The 17086-nt window shown below is 42.3% G+C and overlaps 1 protein-coding gene across 2 annotated transcripts in view; it reads left to right on the top strand.

Annotated features, from left to right (window-relative positions):
- The window catches only part of SPATA13 (spermatogenesis associated 13), a 143396-nt gene that overhangs the window by 54119 nt on the left and 72191 nt on the right, over positions 1-17086 (top strand). Inside the window, exon 2 of one of the 2 annotated variants that reach the window (XM_019651441.1) lies at positions 6092-7780. In XM_019651441.1, coding sequence (XP_019506986.1) covers positions 6257-7780 — 1524 coding nt within the window. In that variant the 5' untranslated portion in view covers positions 6092-6256. Of the gene's footprint in view, positions 1-6091; positions 7781-17086 lie in introns of those variants that run through there. The other variant, XM_019651443.1, reaches the window with a different exon arrangement.

Here is a 17086-nt window from a genome sequence, read left to right as displayed (position 1 = left end):
CTGGATAAAATGATTTATAAAGAACTTTACTAGCTTAATTTATATACCAATTAACTTTTATTTCACATTTGATAAAGTTAAAGTAGTTCCTTTGAACTAAAAGTAGGGAAAATATTAAGGTATGGCTTGCATTAAGTATTTCCGAGATACATTTTAGAGAAGAAATATTTTATATTTTAAAGGGAACATATAATTTTATAGAAGAAAATCACTTTTCTAATAATCACAGTTACTTTAGGACACTGAACATTTTTTTATTCAAATGTTGCTGATTAACATTGAGATGAATAGATCACAGCATATCTTTATATTTGAACATTAATAATTAACCATATTTTGGGCCGGCCGAGTGGCTCAGTTGGTTAAGAGCTCACTCAAGAGTTTGAGCTCTGAGCAACAGCGGTTCGAGTCCCAGCCCGAGCTGAGCAGCTGCTGAGCTGCCAACAGGTGGCAGGATGGCTCAGCTAAAAAAAAAATTTAACCATATTTTAAGTATGTTATGAAACATTTATAAAATTCTTCATTGTCTTATTAACTCAGGTATATAATTTGTGACGTGTGAGCACTCAAATTACTAAATTTTGGTAGCTAAATTGATTACCTATTAAAATGGAAATATCTGTATTGATAGTTAAAAAGTGATCAATGAGTGTAACTATTAATATGCCAGTATTTACTTTCCTATGGTATTAAAATTTCTTTTTCACTGACTATATGAAAAAGCATTTACAAAATTAGATACAATTATTATAACAATGGAACATAAACATTCATTCAGTTTAACTTTTTACCAACAGGAAACTGTAGCTGCTGACAATATTACCATTTTAAAAACTGTTTACCAGTACCATCAAACAATAAATAAAACACTGTTTTATGATTGAAAATGATAATTTTCAATAGTTTTGAAGAAACCACTCTGAAACTAATTCATGGCACTTTGATGGCTTTCAGAGCTTTCTCTGTATTTTATATTTCTTCTTCCTACTAGCATCATTTTATGGCAATGGCTGGGGATGTTGCTAAGCATTTTACAATGCATAGTACAGCCCTCACAACTAAGGATTATCTGGCCCCAAATGTTAGGTTGACGCACATAAGTTAAGTCAAAGAAGTGGTGTTATCCTCATATTCAGTCAGTGACTGACCAAGTGAATGCTGAGAATAGAGTTAAACAAGACCTGATTTCTGTCTGGAAAGAACTTTTCAGCCTTTTCAAAGTTTAGTGGAGAAGGCAGACAGAAACCAGAGTTAGAGTAGTGTGATAAGTGCTAAAACAGCCATGCACGACGTGCTGTGAACCTACAGAGAAGGGGCATACGAATTGGATAGGAAGCAAAGAGTTCTCCTCTGGGGAAAGGTTGATTTGAATTAATGAAAGTTTGGTAGGCAAAGTACATATTTATCAGTCTGGAAGAGAGAAGCATCTCTAGGTATTTCAAACAAAGAGAATTAATATAGGGACTATTTTTACACAGCTGAGAAACAAAAGAGAAAACAGTAAAGAACTCAGATACACAATAGCAGGAAGATGCTACTGCCCCTAGGCTTGGGGATAGAGGGAAGAGGTGGTGCTACTTGAGCCAGACACTGTGTCACCTGGCAGAAGGGAAGACCTAGGAGGGTGGAGCCTCAGCAACTGCTGGAAGGGACCCTGCAGCAGCCCACACAGAGAGAGACACCCTGGCATCTCCCACCCGTGCTTCCCACTGCCAACCTGGCCAGAGCCATATGTCATAGGAGCCTGGGGATTGTGGCTTCTTACACTACAGAGACAAAAATGGCTGGAGAAAGACTGAGAGCAAACAGGGAAGTACCCCCCAAGCATAGCAGTATGAGAAAGGCTCACTGTAAATATTCTGCATGGCTGAAATGAAAGTATTGTGTGCTAGACTGAGGTGATTCGACATTTCCACATTTCCAAAGGCAGACAATGAATGACACTAGATGAAGTGACATGACTCCATTTGTTGTTTGGGAAGGACACTGGCTGGGTTGGGGGTGAATCAGATTGGAATACCAGAGACTTGTCAGGAGGCTAATACAGTCATCCAGGTGAAGGTACTAATGTCTAGAAATAAGGCTTTGGTGGCCCACACTGAGCAAGAATAGCTGAGAAATGCAGTAGAATCTCAGACTTGGTGACTACTGAGGGAGGGCAAGGAAGTCTAGCATGACCCCCAGGGTTTGGCCAGTAGGTGGCACGGCTGGGGCACAGCCAGGTCCCTCTGATTCCCACTGTGCTTTTGTGCTTTTCACTTATAGTAGCTTGACCTTGGTTAAGTTGCTCAGACCCAATGGGCCCAGTGGCCTACTCTTTACAATTAGGGATTAGATGTTTCCTAGGGCAATATTCTACAGTGCTATGATCCAAGGTATACTTTCACTCCTTTAGCATTTCAGATTTCAATGTGTTTTTTTTTCAGTGTTGCATTTTCTATAATTTAACGAATATTACAAAAACCTTCTTGTTTGTACATTTAACTTGGGATATATTTCTGAATTTCAAATTCAAGTACAAGTTCTTATTTGAACTATTGGTCATAGCTGTTTTCAGAGAATTCTCATTGTGACTAAAATGTTCTATTCTAAAGTTCAAATACCCCAGAATCCAGCTTGTAGACAATAGATTTCACAATATTCCCATCTAAAATTCTTTCTCATAGTCCTGTTCATAAATATCTCTGGCAGAACTCCCACAATTTGTAAGACTTGCTACAAAACCACTGAGTGAATTGCAACCCTTGTTAGTTAATAGAGGTCAAAGTGTTAGTTCTAAATAATGCAACTTGGTGTGTTACTCAGAAATTCCAGGAAAAGCTTTTTTCCATGATTTTCAGTTTAACTCCAAGCAGCACACAACAATCACGTTGTTCAGCTACAGAACGGACTAGTAAGTCAATGGTCTTTTAAAAAGTATGTTGCCCCAATTTAGAAACTGATTTTCTGCATTTTTTTTACTAGGTCTGTATCCTAAAATTTAATTAAGTTTTACATAAATACTTAAGACTTTTTAGTAGTATAAAAATTTAAACATTTCCACATTGTAAAAATAATAGTGGTATATAATAATGAATTGTTGTTACCTTGGTACAGATATTGATAAGACAGGAAAACTGATACAATTTCACATCAAGATAAAAATCTAAGTGTGCAAAGCACACAGTTTTTACTGTCAAAGGTTTCATTTCACAGCCTTGTTCTAAAGGCAGCCATATAAACCTATCATTGTAATATGTTTTGGTAAAGCAATTTGGTGAGATGTCTGTAACCCACAGAATAAGGGATCTAATTCATTTTAGGGAGATCAGGAAGGAATTCCCAAAGAAGGTGACACCTGAAGATGGTCTCAAAGTGTTAGACTAAGGGTATGTAGGATTTCCTAAACCTGTTTCACCTTACTTTCAACTAGTACAGAACATCGAGCCATCCTTCCAACCACACTGTCCTACTTACTGTAGGATGGCCAGTCATCCCAGTTTGCCAAGGACTTGCCCGGTTTCAGCCATGAGAATCCCACATCCTGGAAAACATCTCACCCCTGGACCAAATGGGATAGCTGGTCACCCTAATATTACCGCCTCCCAACCATACCTATATTCCTGAGTTTTCCTTTGCTTGTGCCAGAATGGGCTATCTTCTTGTACTGCCTTGAATTCTTCATGGGGCCTGCATAGATGCTTGTGCCCAACAGAGGCTCATAAATTGATTGGTTAGTGGGTCTATACATAAATGTTGGCACCTCTTATTTTATAGATGGCGCTGAAGCACAGATTCCTGAAATTATTTTAGTCAAGATTCATGTGCCAGTGCTGAGTTTAGAACCTGTGTCTGGCCCCATGTCTTCCATAGCACATTCATAAACTCCCAGCATTAAATCAAACACTTTCCTGCACCCACTAAGCCCTTAGAGTCAGCTTAACAGTTTCATCATGGGTTACATAACAGGTCTCCTAGTGCCCTCTAGCTATGGTATCAGTAATCTGTCTTTGTCCAACCAGATTACACAGCAGGAATGTGTCTGCTGTTCTGTATCCCGTCCAAGGCACAACCAGACCATTATTACTACATAATCTGCAGTCAGTCAGTGCCTGGGACTGGACTTGACTCTGCATAAACTGTCTGCTTTGTTTCAAGATTCTGGAAAGCTGAAACAACCACAGTCCCCTGTCCCTCCCAAAGTAGGTACAGGTGGACAGGGGTGCTGAATGTTTGACTCATTTTGCAACAGGTTAGAGGTCACATCCAGCCTCAGTGCCAGGATGATTCAAGACTCAGCTTATGTGGCTCATTCAAATGCAACCCACAGCTCTTCAGACCCCCGATTTCTCCATTAGAGCATTAAACTGCAGGGGCATGTGGTTGCCCCATCAAGCTTCTGATTAATGAAAATGGGTGACTGGACATCAGACAGGCTCCAGGGGTCGCAGTCTCTGTATTGTCTCTGGTCTCAGATGAAATTAACCCTTTAACTATGGGTATCCCCAAGAGTCCCTCACTGGGCATGATGTAGGGGCAAATAAAAATGGACCCACCTCAGAATCTGGGGAGTAGAAGCAGTTGAGACCTCTTTGCATGAAGTCAGATTTTTCTTCTGTACTTGAGAGAGCTAAGCTAAATTGGGACCTACCCTCAAAGTCTTTATACAACTTTCTCCTTCTCCTCTTCTACTTTTAATATTACCTTTGGAGGTGATGGCCTTGACTGGCGCCATGAGGACTTCTGGGATTTGACTTAAGTCAGGGTTATGTCATGAGGTACTGAACTTGGAGTCAGATGCCTGGGGTGCGTGTTGCAGCTCTGCCTCTTTATTCATGAGTTTGAAGCTGTGGGAGAAGAGCATAGCCTATTCAGGGGCACCTGCAGAACCCCCAGATTACCTAACCTGCCCAAGTGTCCATGTGATTATCTATAAAATGAAAGTCACTCTCTTGACTTTGGTTTGTATGAGTACTCAGTGGCATGTTGCTTCTAAGGCACTTAGTACAGGGACCTGACTTGTAGTAAGCACTTAAGAAATGGTAGCCTTTTATGATTATCATCATAATTTTTCCTTCATTCATTCACTCACTAATCATTTACTGAGGATGGAGACTGACATTTAAGATGGCCCTTGAAGGCTGAGGAGGACTTGGCCTGATGGGAGGGTTAAGGAGAGCAGGTTCTGGCTTGGTGGGGAGAGCATGGACCAGGTGTGTGGTGGGCTTCAGTGCATGTGGGAAGAAGGCGCAGAATTTGTTTAATTTGAATTTTTGTGTCTGAATTTCTAGTTCTTCAGTATTATCTTCACCTCTCTCCATTCCGCTGTTAGAATGCTGTTAACCGAGGCCCCCCACTAATGAGCCCGACTTCATGCTACCTAAGCTTGGTCCCTCCCACTCGTGTCCCTGTAGCACTCTGTAGCTCTCATTAGAGTTTTGGGGTGTAGATAATAAGCAGCTGAGAGCATCTTGGTCACCATCACATTTCCTTGCACTAGTTCTTGTATATACTAAGCACTCAGTCTGCCTATTACCTGTGTTAAACGTAACATAAGTTGACATTTCACTGTGACACATTTTGAAAGGTTTTTTTTGTATTATTATTTGAAAATAAAATTTTGTTCTATTTTAAGTTAAGGGAAGACACAGCTTTGAATGATGCCTTGGCCTTTTCATTACAGCAAAACTTTTTTTTTTAACTTTTACTTATATACAGATAATGTACTATAGAATTGTACCCTTGAAACCTATATAATTTTATTAACCAATATTACCCAAAAAAATTTAATTAAAAAACTTAAACAAGTTTCAATGGATTTTAAGAGGTTTACCATCACTGAATGCACAACCCATAATTATCTTTTACCTTTATCTTTATTTTTTAGGAATTTTTATTTTTGCATTCTTCCCTTTAATTTATTATGAAATGAATTAGAAAAAAAGTAAAATTTTAACTTAATTTGAAATCATATTTATTTGATCAGGCCTGTTACGGAGCATGCCTTTTTTCCCCCCTCCCTATTTGCAATTATTAAAGTAACTAAGCCCCTATTTATAGAGGCTCTTCTGTGGGGGAAATGGCTAAATGCCTTCTTTGTTTTCTGCTGCAGGCAGTGGCCACAACTGGGGAGGAGCCTGATGGGTACAGCAGGTGTGAAAGCCCAGCGGGCGGCGGCCTCCGAGATGCAGGTCTGCACCTGGGGCCGGTGGACACAGGTGTGCACGTGGGGTTGAGCCGCGCTGCCCTGTGGCCTCGGGCTCCCAGCCCCGAGAACATGACAACAGCCCAGAACGGCCATGGACGAGTTGCTGCAATCCCCTGTTCTGTCTCTGATCCAAAAGACCCCAAAATGGTGACTTACCCAGCATGTCAGAACGGAGGATGCGGCGGCGACGCGGAAGCCCAGGACGCCAGGCTCGGCCCCGCCAAGCTCGTGCGCCTCTTCTCGGTGAGTAGGAAGAGGACCAGTACCAACCCCGAGAGGCCCCGCTCGGTGGTCCTGATGGGGCACTCCTCCACCTGGAACGCCCTGGCCTCCTTTCGGAAGATGGGATCTTTTAAAAAACTGAAGTCCTCAGTCCTTCAAGGAATTCAGAACCGAGAGGGCTCTGATGCGGCCAAGGAGGAGGCCTCAGAGCCGGACCTGGGGCCACCTGTTCCGAATGGGGCCGCAGTCGGAATAACAGCAGGCGGGCGCGGCTCCTCGGCAGCAGCCAGCGGGGCCCCCCAGCCTGGCCCCAGGCCCGCGTCCGACGGCTCTGACCCGGAGGAGGCCGACGACGCCTTCCAGAGGAGCACGCACCGCTCCCGCAGCCTGCGCCGCGCCTACGGCCTGGGCCGCATCAGCATCCTGGACTCGGAGAAGCATGGCCGGCCCCTGTCCTCCGTCATCCAGGAGCCCCCCCTGTGTGCGATCGTCGTGAAAGACTCAGAAAACAACAGCATTGTCTACCGGAGAAGCAAGAGCACCGACAACTTGAACTTCCTGAAGAAGAGCTCCTTCAAGCGGAAGTCGGCCTCTAACCTTGCGGACCTCAAGGTGGCGCCCGACAGGCCCGCGCCGCGCAGGACGCTGAGCAGCTCCTCGGCCGACTCAGAGAAGCTCGGCGCGTCTGAGAGGAGGACAAAACGCTGGAAGAGCCCGATCAGGGCCAAGGATTTTGATCGGGTCCTGAAGCTTGTGAGCAGCGCCACGGATGCAGCCTGGAAGCGAGAGCGTCCCAAGGGCGGGTCGCCCTGCTCCTGCGACGCTGCGCCGCGGCCTGGGCTCCGCAGCCGGCTGCACGACGACTACTCGCGCCGGGTGTCCAGCAGCAGCGAGCTGGAGCGCAGGAGGTGTGTGGCCGCCCCAGACTTCAGCCCAGCCGATCCTCGGGGCCCCCACGTGGATGTGGAGACAGCAGTGTTTCCTCTCGAGGCCCAGAGCGTCAGTCCTTGCAAGGCTGGCAACTCGTTTCCGAGTCCGATTGCCCAGGAAGCGCTGAGCAAAGACTCCCACGAACCAAAACCTGGCAGCCAGTTTACATTCGAACCCGAGCAGCCTCTTACTCCTCTAAGGCCCACCACACCCAAGCCCCCCAGTCCTCAGAGCCCAGGCGCAGGAAACGCCAAGTGTCCCAACAATTTCAGTGCGCTGTCCCTGAGTTCAGTGGACAGTGACGAAAGGGCAGAAGGATCTGTGCCCTTTCAGGACTCGGTGCAAGCCACATGTGACAAAGGCAGTGAGGAGAGCGGTGCCAGCAGCCACCCTCAGCTGAGCCCCGGGGGGGCATCGGGTCCAGAAGAGAAGAAGGACGAGGTAAGCGCAGGGGAGGGACCTCTTGTAGGCTCCCTGCTGCAGGAGGGGTGCTTGTGACAGCACCGCCTTCACCCCCTCTGAAGATTGCCCATGCAGGCTGGCCCTGTGCTGAATCTGTTGCCATCACAATTCTTGTCCAGTTGCTATTTACCAAATTCAGAGGTCACCTTCATTTCTTCTGAAATGAATTGCAAATGTAGGAAATTCCTTGAGATGGTATTTACCATACCATTTATTCAAAAGATATTTATTGAGCACCAACTGTGTGCTAGATTGTAGATTGGGGGGTGGGGAGGGGTGGTGGAAAAAGATCTGTCTTCCACTCCAGCTAATAGGGGCTCTCAAAATTTTGATTTTTGAGACTTTCTTTTATTACCCATAGATGTCTTCTCTTTTGTTTCTGCATCCTTTTCAGCCCAGTACATGTAAATGAGATTCTTTGTGTTAAGAGAACATTACATGTTCTAAGTCTGGTTTTCTCCCCGCCCCCAGGAATGAATTAGAAGAACGCAGTTTAATACCTGTCAACCCCTGAGCGATGATGGTTCAAAGAAATTTTTATGATGGCTATTATGCTTATTTTTAGAGTAGAACATAAGCATCTCATGAATTGAATCAACTAATAACTGTCAAGGCCACAAGAGCAATGTTCTTTTCATATCCTGTCAAGCATCCAGACAACTTTACCTTACTGTATAATTTTCACTTTGTAAATGCACTCAGTAATATTACCTTACAGAGCTGAAAGATGAGGAAATGCATCCATGTGCATATATTGCAAATTATTCTTCACACACTTTCCTAGACTATTTTACAGGTATAAATTGGTGCTTTCCATAGAAAATAATTCCCTAGCAACCGTTCCTTCCCACTGAACCCTGGAGAGGACCTCAGTTTTGGCTTAATGCTATAGAAAGCTGAGAAGCCAGGATGGCCTGTGCATTTTTTACCTTGGCTTTAAAAGCCAAAGCCTTATAAAGCAAAGTCTATCACAGATAACTTTCAGGAGGCCTAAATCAGCCTGAAGACTTGCGGGGCAGCCAGAGAAGTGAATCAGCCTCACTTTTTGTGGATTTAGGTTTGTATGGAGGCTGCCGGGCCAGTATGTCTTCCAGAGGTCTTGTGTGTGGCACCATTTGGTCATTGGTATTTTTCCAAAGAAGCCTTGTGGAACAATCGTGAGGACGCAGGACGAGTTGCCAGCCTTGGGAAGGAGTTCTATTTCTGCTAGCGCTGCCTTATGTAATTGGCCAGGTCTGAATCAGTCTGGGCCTCACTCCTTCCTGGTTGATGAGAGAAAGCACAATTCCTTCAACCAAACTGATGTTAGCCCCACTGATGTTAGGCCCCCCTCCCCCACAAAGGATTTGCATAGGTCTAGAGAAGGGGTTGACTTTGAGACTGAAGAACCGCCAGGGGTCAGCAAACTGGCTCACGAGCCACAGGCTCTGAAGTAAAATTGAAAATGAAAATATCATAGTTTTATTTATAAAATTTTAAAGAATATTCTTCATGTAATGGTGATTATGTAAAAATATATTTATGGCTCTCAAATAATTGTAAATTGTTGTGAGGGACAGGATTGGCTCTTCCAGGGGTTGGCAAACTTTTGAGACGGAACATACCCAAAGAGCCGCATGTGGCTCACGAAATGCCGTTTGCTGACCCCTGGTCTAGAGGGTTCTTTATGTTAAAAGAGGGGATTTTTTTCCTGCTTAAATTAGTAAAATTAGTAAACAATAATCATTAAAATATTTTATTCCTGACTGCCTAAGTGACCATATGCAAGGGTTAGTTTCTAACTTACGTAGTTACTTCCCAGAGTGATTTTGACCACAGTATGGTTTTACATGTATATTTGCTAATCTTAGTTATATATAATTTAATTTCTACCCATAAGGGATCATCAAAGATAGAAATTAGGACACAAGTTATTAAAAGTGCATACATGTTGATAGATAATTCTATAAATTTGCCTCAAGGCGGTCATCACATTTTTAAGTTGTGTTTATTTCCTCAAAATTCTTCTATAGCATATCAAGCTTCCTCTTGTACTTTTAAAGTAAATGTCAAAAAGAGAAAAATATAATTATGGTCTTACCCAATTTTCATTTTATACATTGGTAACTAACCTTCAGTGTTACTTGCAAAGAAGTGCTTGTAAAATATAACCTGAAACCTTCTTTTATTTTGACATTTAGAAACAAAAGACAAACAAAATAAAACAAACAAAATTAACAAAATCACCTTGCAAAATGCAAGAATTCCAATCTTCATGGGTTGAAAGCAGTTTTATTTTCTATAGCATTCTACAAAATTAAATTTCAGTCTTTACTATATTTTAATGTACAGTGTGTTATTTTTTATTTAACTCCTTGATAATATGGTTCTGCTTTCATGTTTAAAGCTAGTTTAAGCTGTGGTTATTGAATACAAAAAGGTTGAAACCTGTGTATATTATGATATTTAAAATAAATATAATGCAGTTTTCAACAAGGGAGAATATTTTTTATTTAGAATCATTTGTTTGTAACATACCACTGTAAACATGACAGTAATTTTGAAAAACCTAAGCAGTTTAACTAGATTTTATACTACTGGATAAAAGCGTTGGGGAAATGTCAAGCTACTTTTATTTTTATATAAAGCATTGTAGTAAATAAAATCACCTCATTGACGTTATTCTCCTGCCACCTAGTGGTAAGCTTTGTTATAAGAACAACGGTCTGTTGAAAGAGTCCCTAACATTGTTACATGGCTTAAAAATGCAGTGCAGTATTTGCATTTGTCTGCAGTACTCCCTGTTACATTACAAAGGTACAGAAATTTAGAGTGTTATTGCAGCTTTCTTACCAAGTCACACAGTAACTGGCTGACAGTAACGAGACCCTGTCCTTAGTTACGCAGTATAGATTCAGTAGTTTGTGATAGTGATGAAATATGCCATAGATGAAGCTCTTTGAAAATGAGAATCCATTGCAACTCCTTCACAGGGAGCTTTAGTCTTTTGGTAAATGTTTCTAGTTTGGTTGGGATCCTGGCTGTGCCATTCAAAAAATACTGAACATTGGGCAAACTGCTGAACTTTTATTGGCCTCTGTCTTCTTAAGGATAGAATGTGGAATAGCTTTATCGGCCTTTGGAGGTTTGTAAGAACCAAGGAAATGAAGCAAGTTAAATGCTTAGCCTAGTGTTTAACACTGGCTGTCACTCTGCGATGTTCACTATCTGTTTAGATGATTTTTCCATCCTATGTTGACTTGATTTCTTTAAACATGGGCCAGTTGAAGTCAGTTTTTTTCCAAAACTGGTTGTGACATGCCACTGTTATAGTCTTATGGAGGACTGTTAATTCTTTAATTAGTTTGACTTCACATGCAGTTTTTTACGGCATGAGAGTTAGGTTTTAGCCTCACCTAACATTTAGATGTTATTTCAATAATATACCCCAGATTTGTTGACCAGCTACCAGGTACAAGCCACTCAGGTTGTGTGGCTCTGTGAGGAAGAGTAGGTAATGTCAAGGAGATTATAGGTGAGCTAAGGCATATCTAAATCATAGAATTATGCCGAATGAATTAAATCCCACAGAAGAGGTAAGACCATAATGCTGTGGGATTTCAGAAGAGTTGTAGTTTTTAACCTATGTGCCAAATTGAGGGAAGCTTAGTGAGGGTGACTGCATCTGATTTGAAGAAGGTGAGATTTCTACAGGTAGTCATGGAAAGGAAAGTGAGGCATTTCCGTGGTCAGATGTACAGAGATTTTGTGTGATTTGAGAGAACAGGAAGTAATGTGATTTGGTTTGGCATAGGGGAATGACAAGGTAAGAGGAAACCAGTAAGTCCAGATCAGGGTCACTCTGGAATTCCAGAGTGAAGAGTCTATACTTTTCTTGGAAAGCACTGAGGAGTCAAGGATGTTTTTGAACATAGATGAGCCAGGCTCAGAACTGTGTTTTGGAGAGGTTAATCCACCATTAGTAAAGAAGAGAGTCGCAAAGAAAAGTGACCAGAGGGAAAGCTATCAGGAATTTATTGCCAATGAGAGCTCAGAGGTAATAAGACTCTGGGATATAATATGTAAGGAAGGAACAGGAGTGTGAAACAACACATAATAAACAGTAACGGACCTTGTCATTCATTTATTGCCTAGCCACTATATGCCAGACATAGGGAAAAGAATTTTTTTTAAAAAACTGTTCTTATTCTCTTGGGTTCACAGTCTAATTGGTAGATTGTATACAGATAAATATGATCAAGTGTGATAAGTGTTTCCAATGAGAAATGTACAAAATAGCACAGGCACGCCAAAGACAGAATTATTAACTGGGTGAAGGGTGGCATCACTGGAGAAGGACAATTGAGTGGAGTCTAGAAGATTAGGATGGAGGATGGGGGAGCCCAGCTGAGGAGCAGCAGGGCCTTCTGGGCTGACTAAGAGCATGGGGGAGGAGGCGCTACTGTAGACGGAAGGAGACAGTCAGTCAGCCAGAGACTTATCTAAGCTTCAAACTGCGGGTAGTGAGATACCTACCTACCGCGGTAGGGTTGTTATGAAAATTAAATGAGGTGATATACAGAGTAGTACTTAGCACTGAGCTCTGCAAATAATAAGTGTTCAACAGAGGCTAATCTGTTGTACTAAAGGAACTACAGATGGCTCACTGTAACTTTTGTACAGGGTGGCTGGGTGGAGACGCGGGAGATAAGATTGGAGAGGTAGGTCTGTACATAATTAGGAAGGTCAGTTCTTGGACTCGTGGAGTTTGGACCTTGCTCCGCAGGCAGCAGAAAGCCAGAGAAGTGTTTAACCAGGGACCACAGCGGGGCCCAGCTCCCAGATGGGACTGGAGTGGTGCGGCCCTGGGGACACAGTGCTCCTCCATGGTCTAGCCCAGAGTGATGTGATCTTTACTAAGGCCATGGAAATGGAAAGAAGGGGGTGATTCCAAAATGGTCTTGCAGTTTATAAATTAGTGTCTGAATGTTTTGTGGGGGAGAGAAGTCAAAGATGATAGGGCGAATGGGAGAATGCCATTATTGGGATCAATAATCAACCAAGCCACAAAAACAATGGACTAGAACTGAATATAGGTTATTATCCTAGCCCTTCTGCCAACATGATGGCACCTTGTGGGTAAATCCCTTTCCTTTTTCTGAGCCTCAGTTTACTTGAACACTCAAATGTTTCAGGATTTTATAATTTTCTTCCTCAGGGATTTGTAGCTTCAAAATTGTTGGAAGCCATTGCGTAATACCACAGTCTTACAAAGTTAAAATGATGTGAGTGCTTGACTGGGAGATTTTAGTTCAGTAGAATACAAATCGTTACTCCCACATGGGTGTTGTTACCATGCTTGGGGTTTGGCTTGCTCTGGTGCGGCACTCGTGGTGTTCCCCAGTCCCTGCCTGTGGTGGTTTGAGCTTGCCCACTTACTCCACTGGCTCTCACCCCAGGCTCAGCAAGAAAAAAGGGGGGATTTTTGGGCTGACCAAGTGGCGCGTTGGTTAGGAGTTGGCTTGGAACGCCAGCTCTGAGCAGCAGGGCCCTGGTTCGGATCCCACATGAGGGCCAGTGATGCTGTGCCCTCTACAGCTAAGATGGTGAACAACAGCTCAACCTGGAGCTGGGCTGCTGTGAGTCACCGGCGACGGCGTAGACTGCAGTGGGGCTGGCCGGCAGTGGTTGTGCACTTTTGTGAGCTGCTGTGAGCCGCCATGAGCGGCCGTCCAGAGGCCGGCGAGCGACTGCCTAACCCAGGAAGAGCGCAATGATAATACCAACATGGGCCAGTGAAGCAACGTCCTCCACAACTAGACTGAAGAACAAAAGGACAGCAACTTGTCTGTTCCCCTTCCCCCAATTCCCCAATAAAATCTTTTTAAAAAAGGGGGGGGGAATTTTTGTGGCCCCACAATGTACAATGTCAGTAAAATAAAGCCTCCCTCCAGCTTCGAGAACTGTACTAGTCCTGTAGGCAAGCAGGGGCTACATTCAGGCCTATATGTGGATCACAAATTGTGTAGTTTTATTATGACAGCGGGTACTTCATACATAACGATAGCTCCAAGGTGATGGTTTTGGTGTGATTTAATAAGAGGTACAGATGCATTGCATACTTTTGACTCTTTGTAGATAACTTGGATGTTACTCTTTGGGATATTCACATAGCTGGGTGGGAGATTCAAACACTTTTCCTGGGATTAGAAATTATCTGCAGCTACTTCACAGAGCGATTCCTAGAGCCAGAAAGATGGGGTTGCACATATAGAAGTAAATGTAGTGACCCTAGCAAATCTGCCCAAGACTTTTTAGGAGTTTTATTGAGGCATGATTTGCGCAACATAAAATTCACCAGTTGTAAGCATGCAGTTTGATGATTTTTAGGAAATTTATAGTGTTGTGCACAGCCAAGTTATAGAACATTTCCGTCACCCCAGAAAGTACCCCTATACCCTTTTGCAATCAGTTCCTGCTCCCCTTAAAGTCTTAGGCAACTACAGATCAGCATTATGCCTCAATACTTTTTTTTTGTTTAACGTGAGTAGCTCAATGATATTTAGTAAATTTAAGAGGTTTGCAGCCATCACCATTATCTAATTTTAGAACATTTCCATTACCCCTGAAAGAAACCTCATGGCCATTTGCAGTCATCGTGTCCCTGCCCCCGCCGTTCCATCCCCAGCACCTGGCCCACTTTCCATGTATGTAGATTATAACTTTCAGGTAATATATGGTTGTTTGTGTGCAGCTTCTTCTTATTATTATTATTAGTTTCAGGTAAACAAAACAATGCAATAGTTACCCTTTTCGTTCCTCACAAAGTGGCAACCCCCCTTCCCCTGGCCTCTGTCTCCCCACCCCTGATACCATACATATCTATTACAATTCCATTGACTCCATTCCCACACTCTACTCCACATCCCATTACTATATATGTATTAAATTACAGTTGATATACAATATTATTCAATGGCAGCTTCAGATGTACAGTGCAGTGGTCAGGCCTCTACACTGTCCATGAAGTGGTCTCCCTAACAAGACATGAGACCATCTGGCCCCCTAAAAAATATTTACAACATTATTGATTATATTCCCCAGACTGTCTTTTCTATCCCTGAGACAATATTATAGTTACCAATTTATGTTGTCTCGTCCCTTCCCCTTCTCCCTCATCCCCACCCCCGCCCCATCTAGCAACCATCAGTTTTTCCTCTGTGTCTCTGAGACTATTTCTGTTTACATTGCTCGTTCATTCAGTTTTTTAGATTCCACATATAAGTGAGATCATATGGTATTTGTCTTTCTCTGACTGATTTATTTCACTTAACATAATGTTCTCTAGGTCCATCCATATCGTTGCAAATGGTATGATTTCTTTCTTCTTAATAGCTGAGTAATACTCCATTGTGTAAATGTACCACGGTTTCTTAATCCAGTCGTCTACCGATGGGCATTTCGGTTGTTTCCAAGTCCTGGCTATTATATATAGCACTGCAGTGAACATAGGGGTGCATTATATTTTTTCAAATTAGTGTCTTGGGTTTTTCTGGACAAATACCTATGAGTGGAATAGCTGGGTCATAAGGTATTTCCATTTCCAGTTTTTTGAGATACCTCCATACTGATTTCCATAGTGGCTGCACCAATCTGCAGTCCCATCAACAGTGCACCAGGGTTCTCTTTTCCCCACAACCTCGTCAGCACTTGTTGTTTGTTGATTTATTGATGATAGCCATTCTGACCGGGGTGAGGTGGTATCTCATTGTGCTTTTTATTTGCATTTCCCTAATGATTGGTGAGGTTGAACATTTTTTCATATTCCTGTTGGCTATTTGTATGTCCTCTTTAGAGAAATGCCTCTTCATATCCTCTTCCCATTTTTTAATTGGGGTGTTTGTTTTTTGGTGTTGAGTTGCATGAGTGTTTTATAAATTTTGGATATTAACCCTTTATCAGATATATTGTTGACAAATATCTTCTCCCATTCAGTAGGCTTCCTTTTTGTTTTATTGATGGTTTCCTTTGTTGTGAAAAAACTTCTAAGTTTGATGTAATCCAATATGTTCATTTTTTCTTTTACTTCCCTTGCCCACGGGGATGTATCAGTAAAAATATTGTTCAGGGTAATGTCTGCAAATTTAGCCTCTATATTTTCTTCCAGGAGTTTTATGGTTTCAGGTCTTACATTTAAGTCTTTAATCCATTTTTGAATTTGTTCTTGTATATGGCGTAAGGAGGTGGTCCAGTTTCATTTTTTTGCATGTGTCAGTCCAATTTTCCCAGCACCATTTATTAAATAGACTGTCTTTACTCCAATGTAAATTCTTGCTTCCATCGTCATAGACTAACTGTCCGTATATGCATGGATTTATTTCTGGGCTCTGTATTCTATTCCATTGATCTGTGTGCCTGTTTTTATGCCAGTATCAGAGTGTCCAGCTTCTTTACGTGCCATATTGTTCTCAGGGTTCATCCATGTTGTAGCATATGTCAGTTCTTCATTCCTTTTTATGGACTGATAATATTCATTTGAATGGATAGCTCACATTTTGTTTACCCATTCATCAGTTAATAAACATTTCAGTTGTTTCCACTTTTAGTCTATTATGATTAATACTGCTGTCAACATTTACGTGCAAGTCTTGTAGACATAGTTTTCATTCTCTTGGGTAGCTAACTAGGAGTTGAATTTCTGGGTCATATGGTAACTCTCTGTGTAACCATATGCAGAACTGCCAAGCTGCTTTCTAAAACAGTTGTCCCATTGTTGAGTACCACCAGCCATGTATCAGGGTTCATTTCTCTGCATCTTGCCTGTACTTGGTATTGTCAGTATTCTGCATTCTAGCCTTCAAGTGGATATATAGTAGTATCTCATTTTTATCTTAATTAGCAGTTTTCTAATGACTAATGATGTTGATAGTTGTACTGCATTTTTTCTCTTATTATTGAGCAGTAAGATTTCTTTATAATTCTGGATACAAGTCCTTTATCAGATATATAACTTGCAAATATTTCCTCAGTCTCTGGTTTGTGTTTTTATTTGCTTTTTCTTTTTTTTTTAAATTGGGGAATTCGGGGGATGGGAACAGTGCTGGGGAAGTGGGGGAAGGGGAACAGACAAGTTGCTGTCCTTTTGTTCTTCAGTCTAATTGTGGAGGACGTTGCTTCACTGGCCCAAGTTGGCACCATCATTGCGCTCTTCCCAGGCCAGGCAGATCAGTCGCCGGCTTCTGGAAGGCCGCTCACTGCGGCTGCTGGCCGCTCACGCTGGCTGCTGGCTACATACGGCAGCCCATG

The sequence above is a fragment of the Hipposideros armiger genome, unplaced genomic scaffold, assembly GCF_001890085.2.
Source record: "Hipposideros armiger isolate ML-2016 unplaced genomic scaffold, ASM189008v1 scaffold_160, whole genome shotgun sequence".
Classification (NCBI taxonomy): domain Eukaryota; kingdom Metazoa; phylum Chordata; class Mammalia; order Chiroptera; family Hipposideridae; genus Hipposideros; species Hipposideros armiger.
The sequence above is the reverse complement of the archived record's forward strand: the minus strand, read 5'-3'. Positions and strand labels throughout refer to the sequence as shown.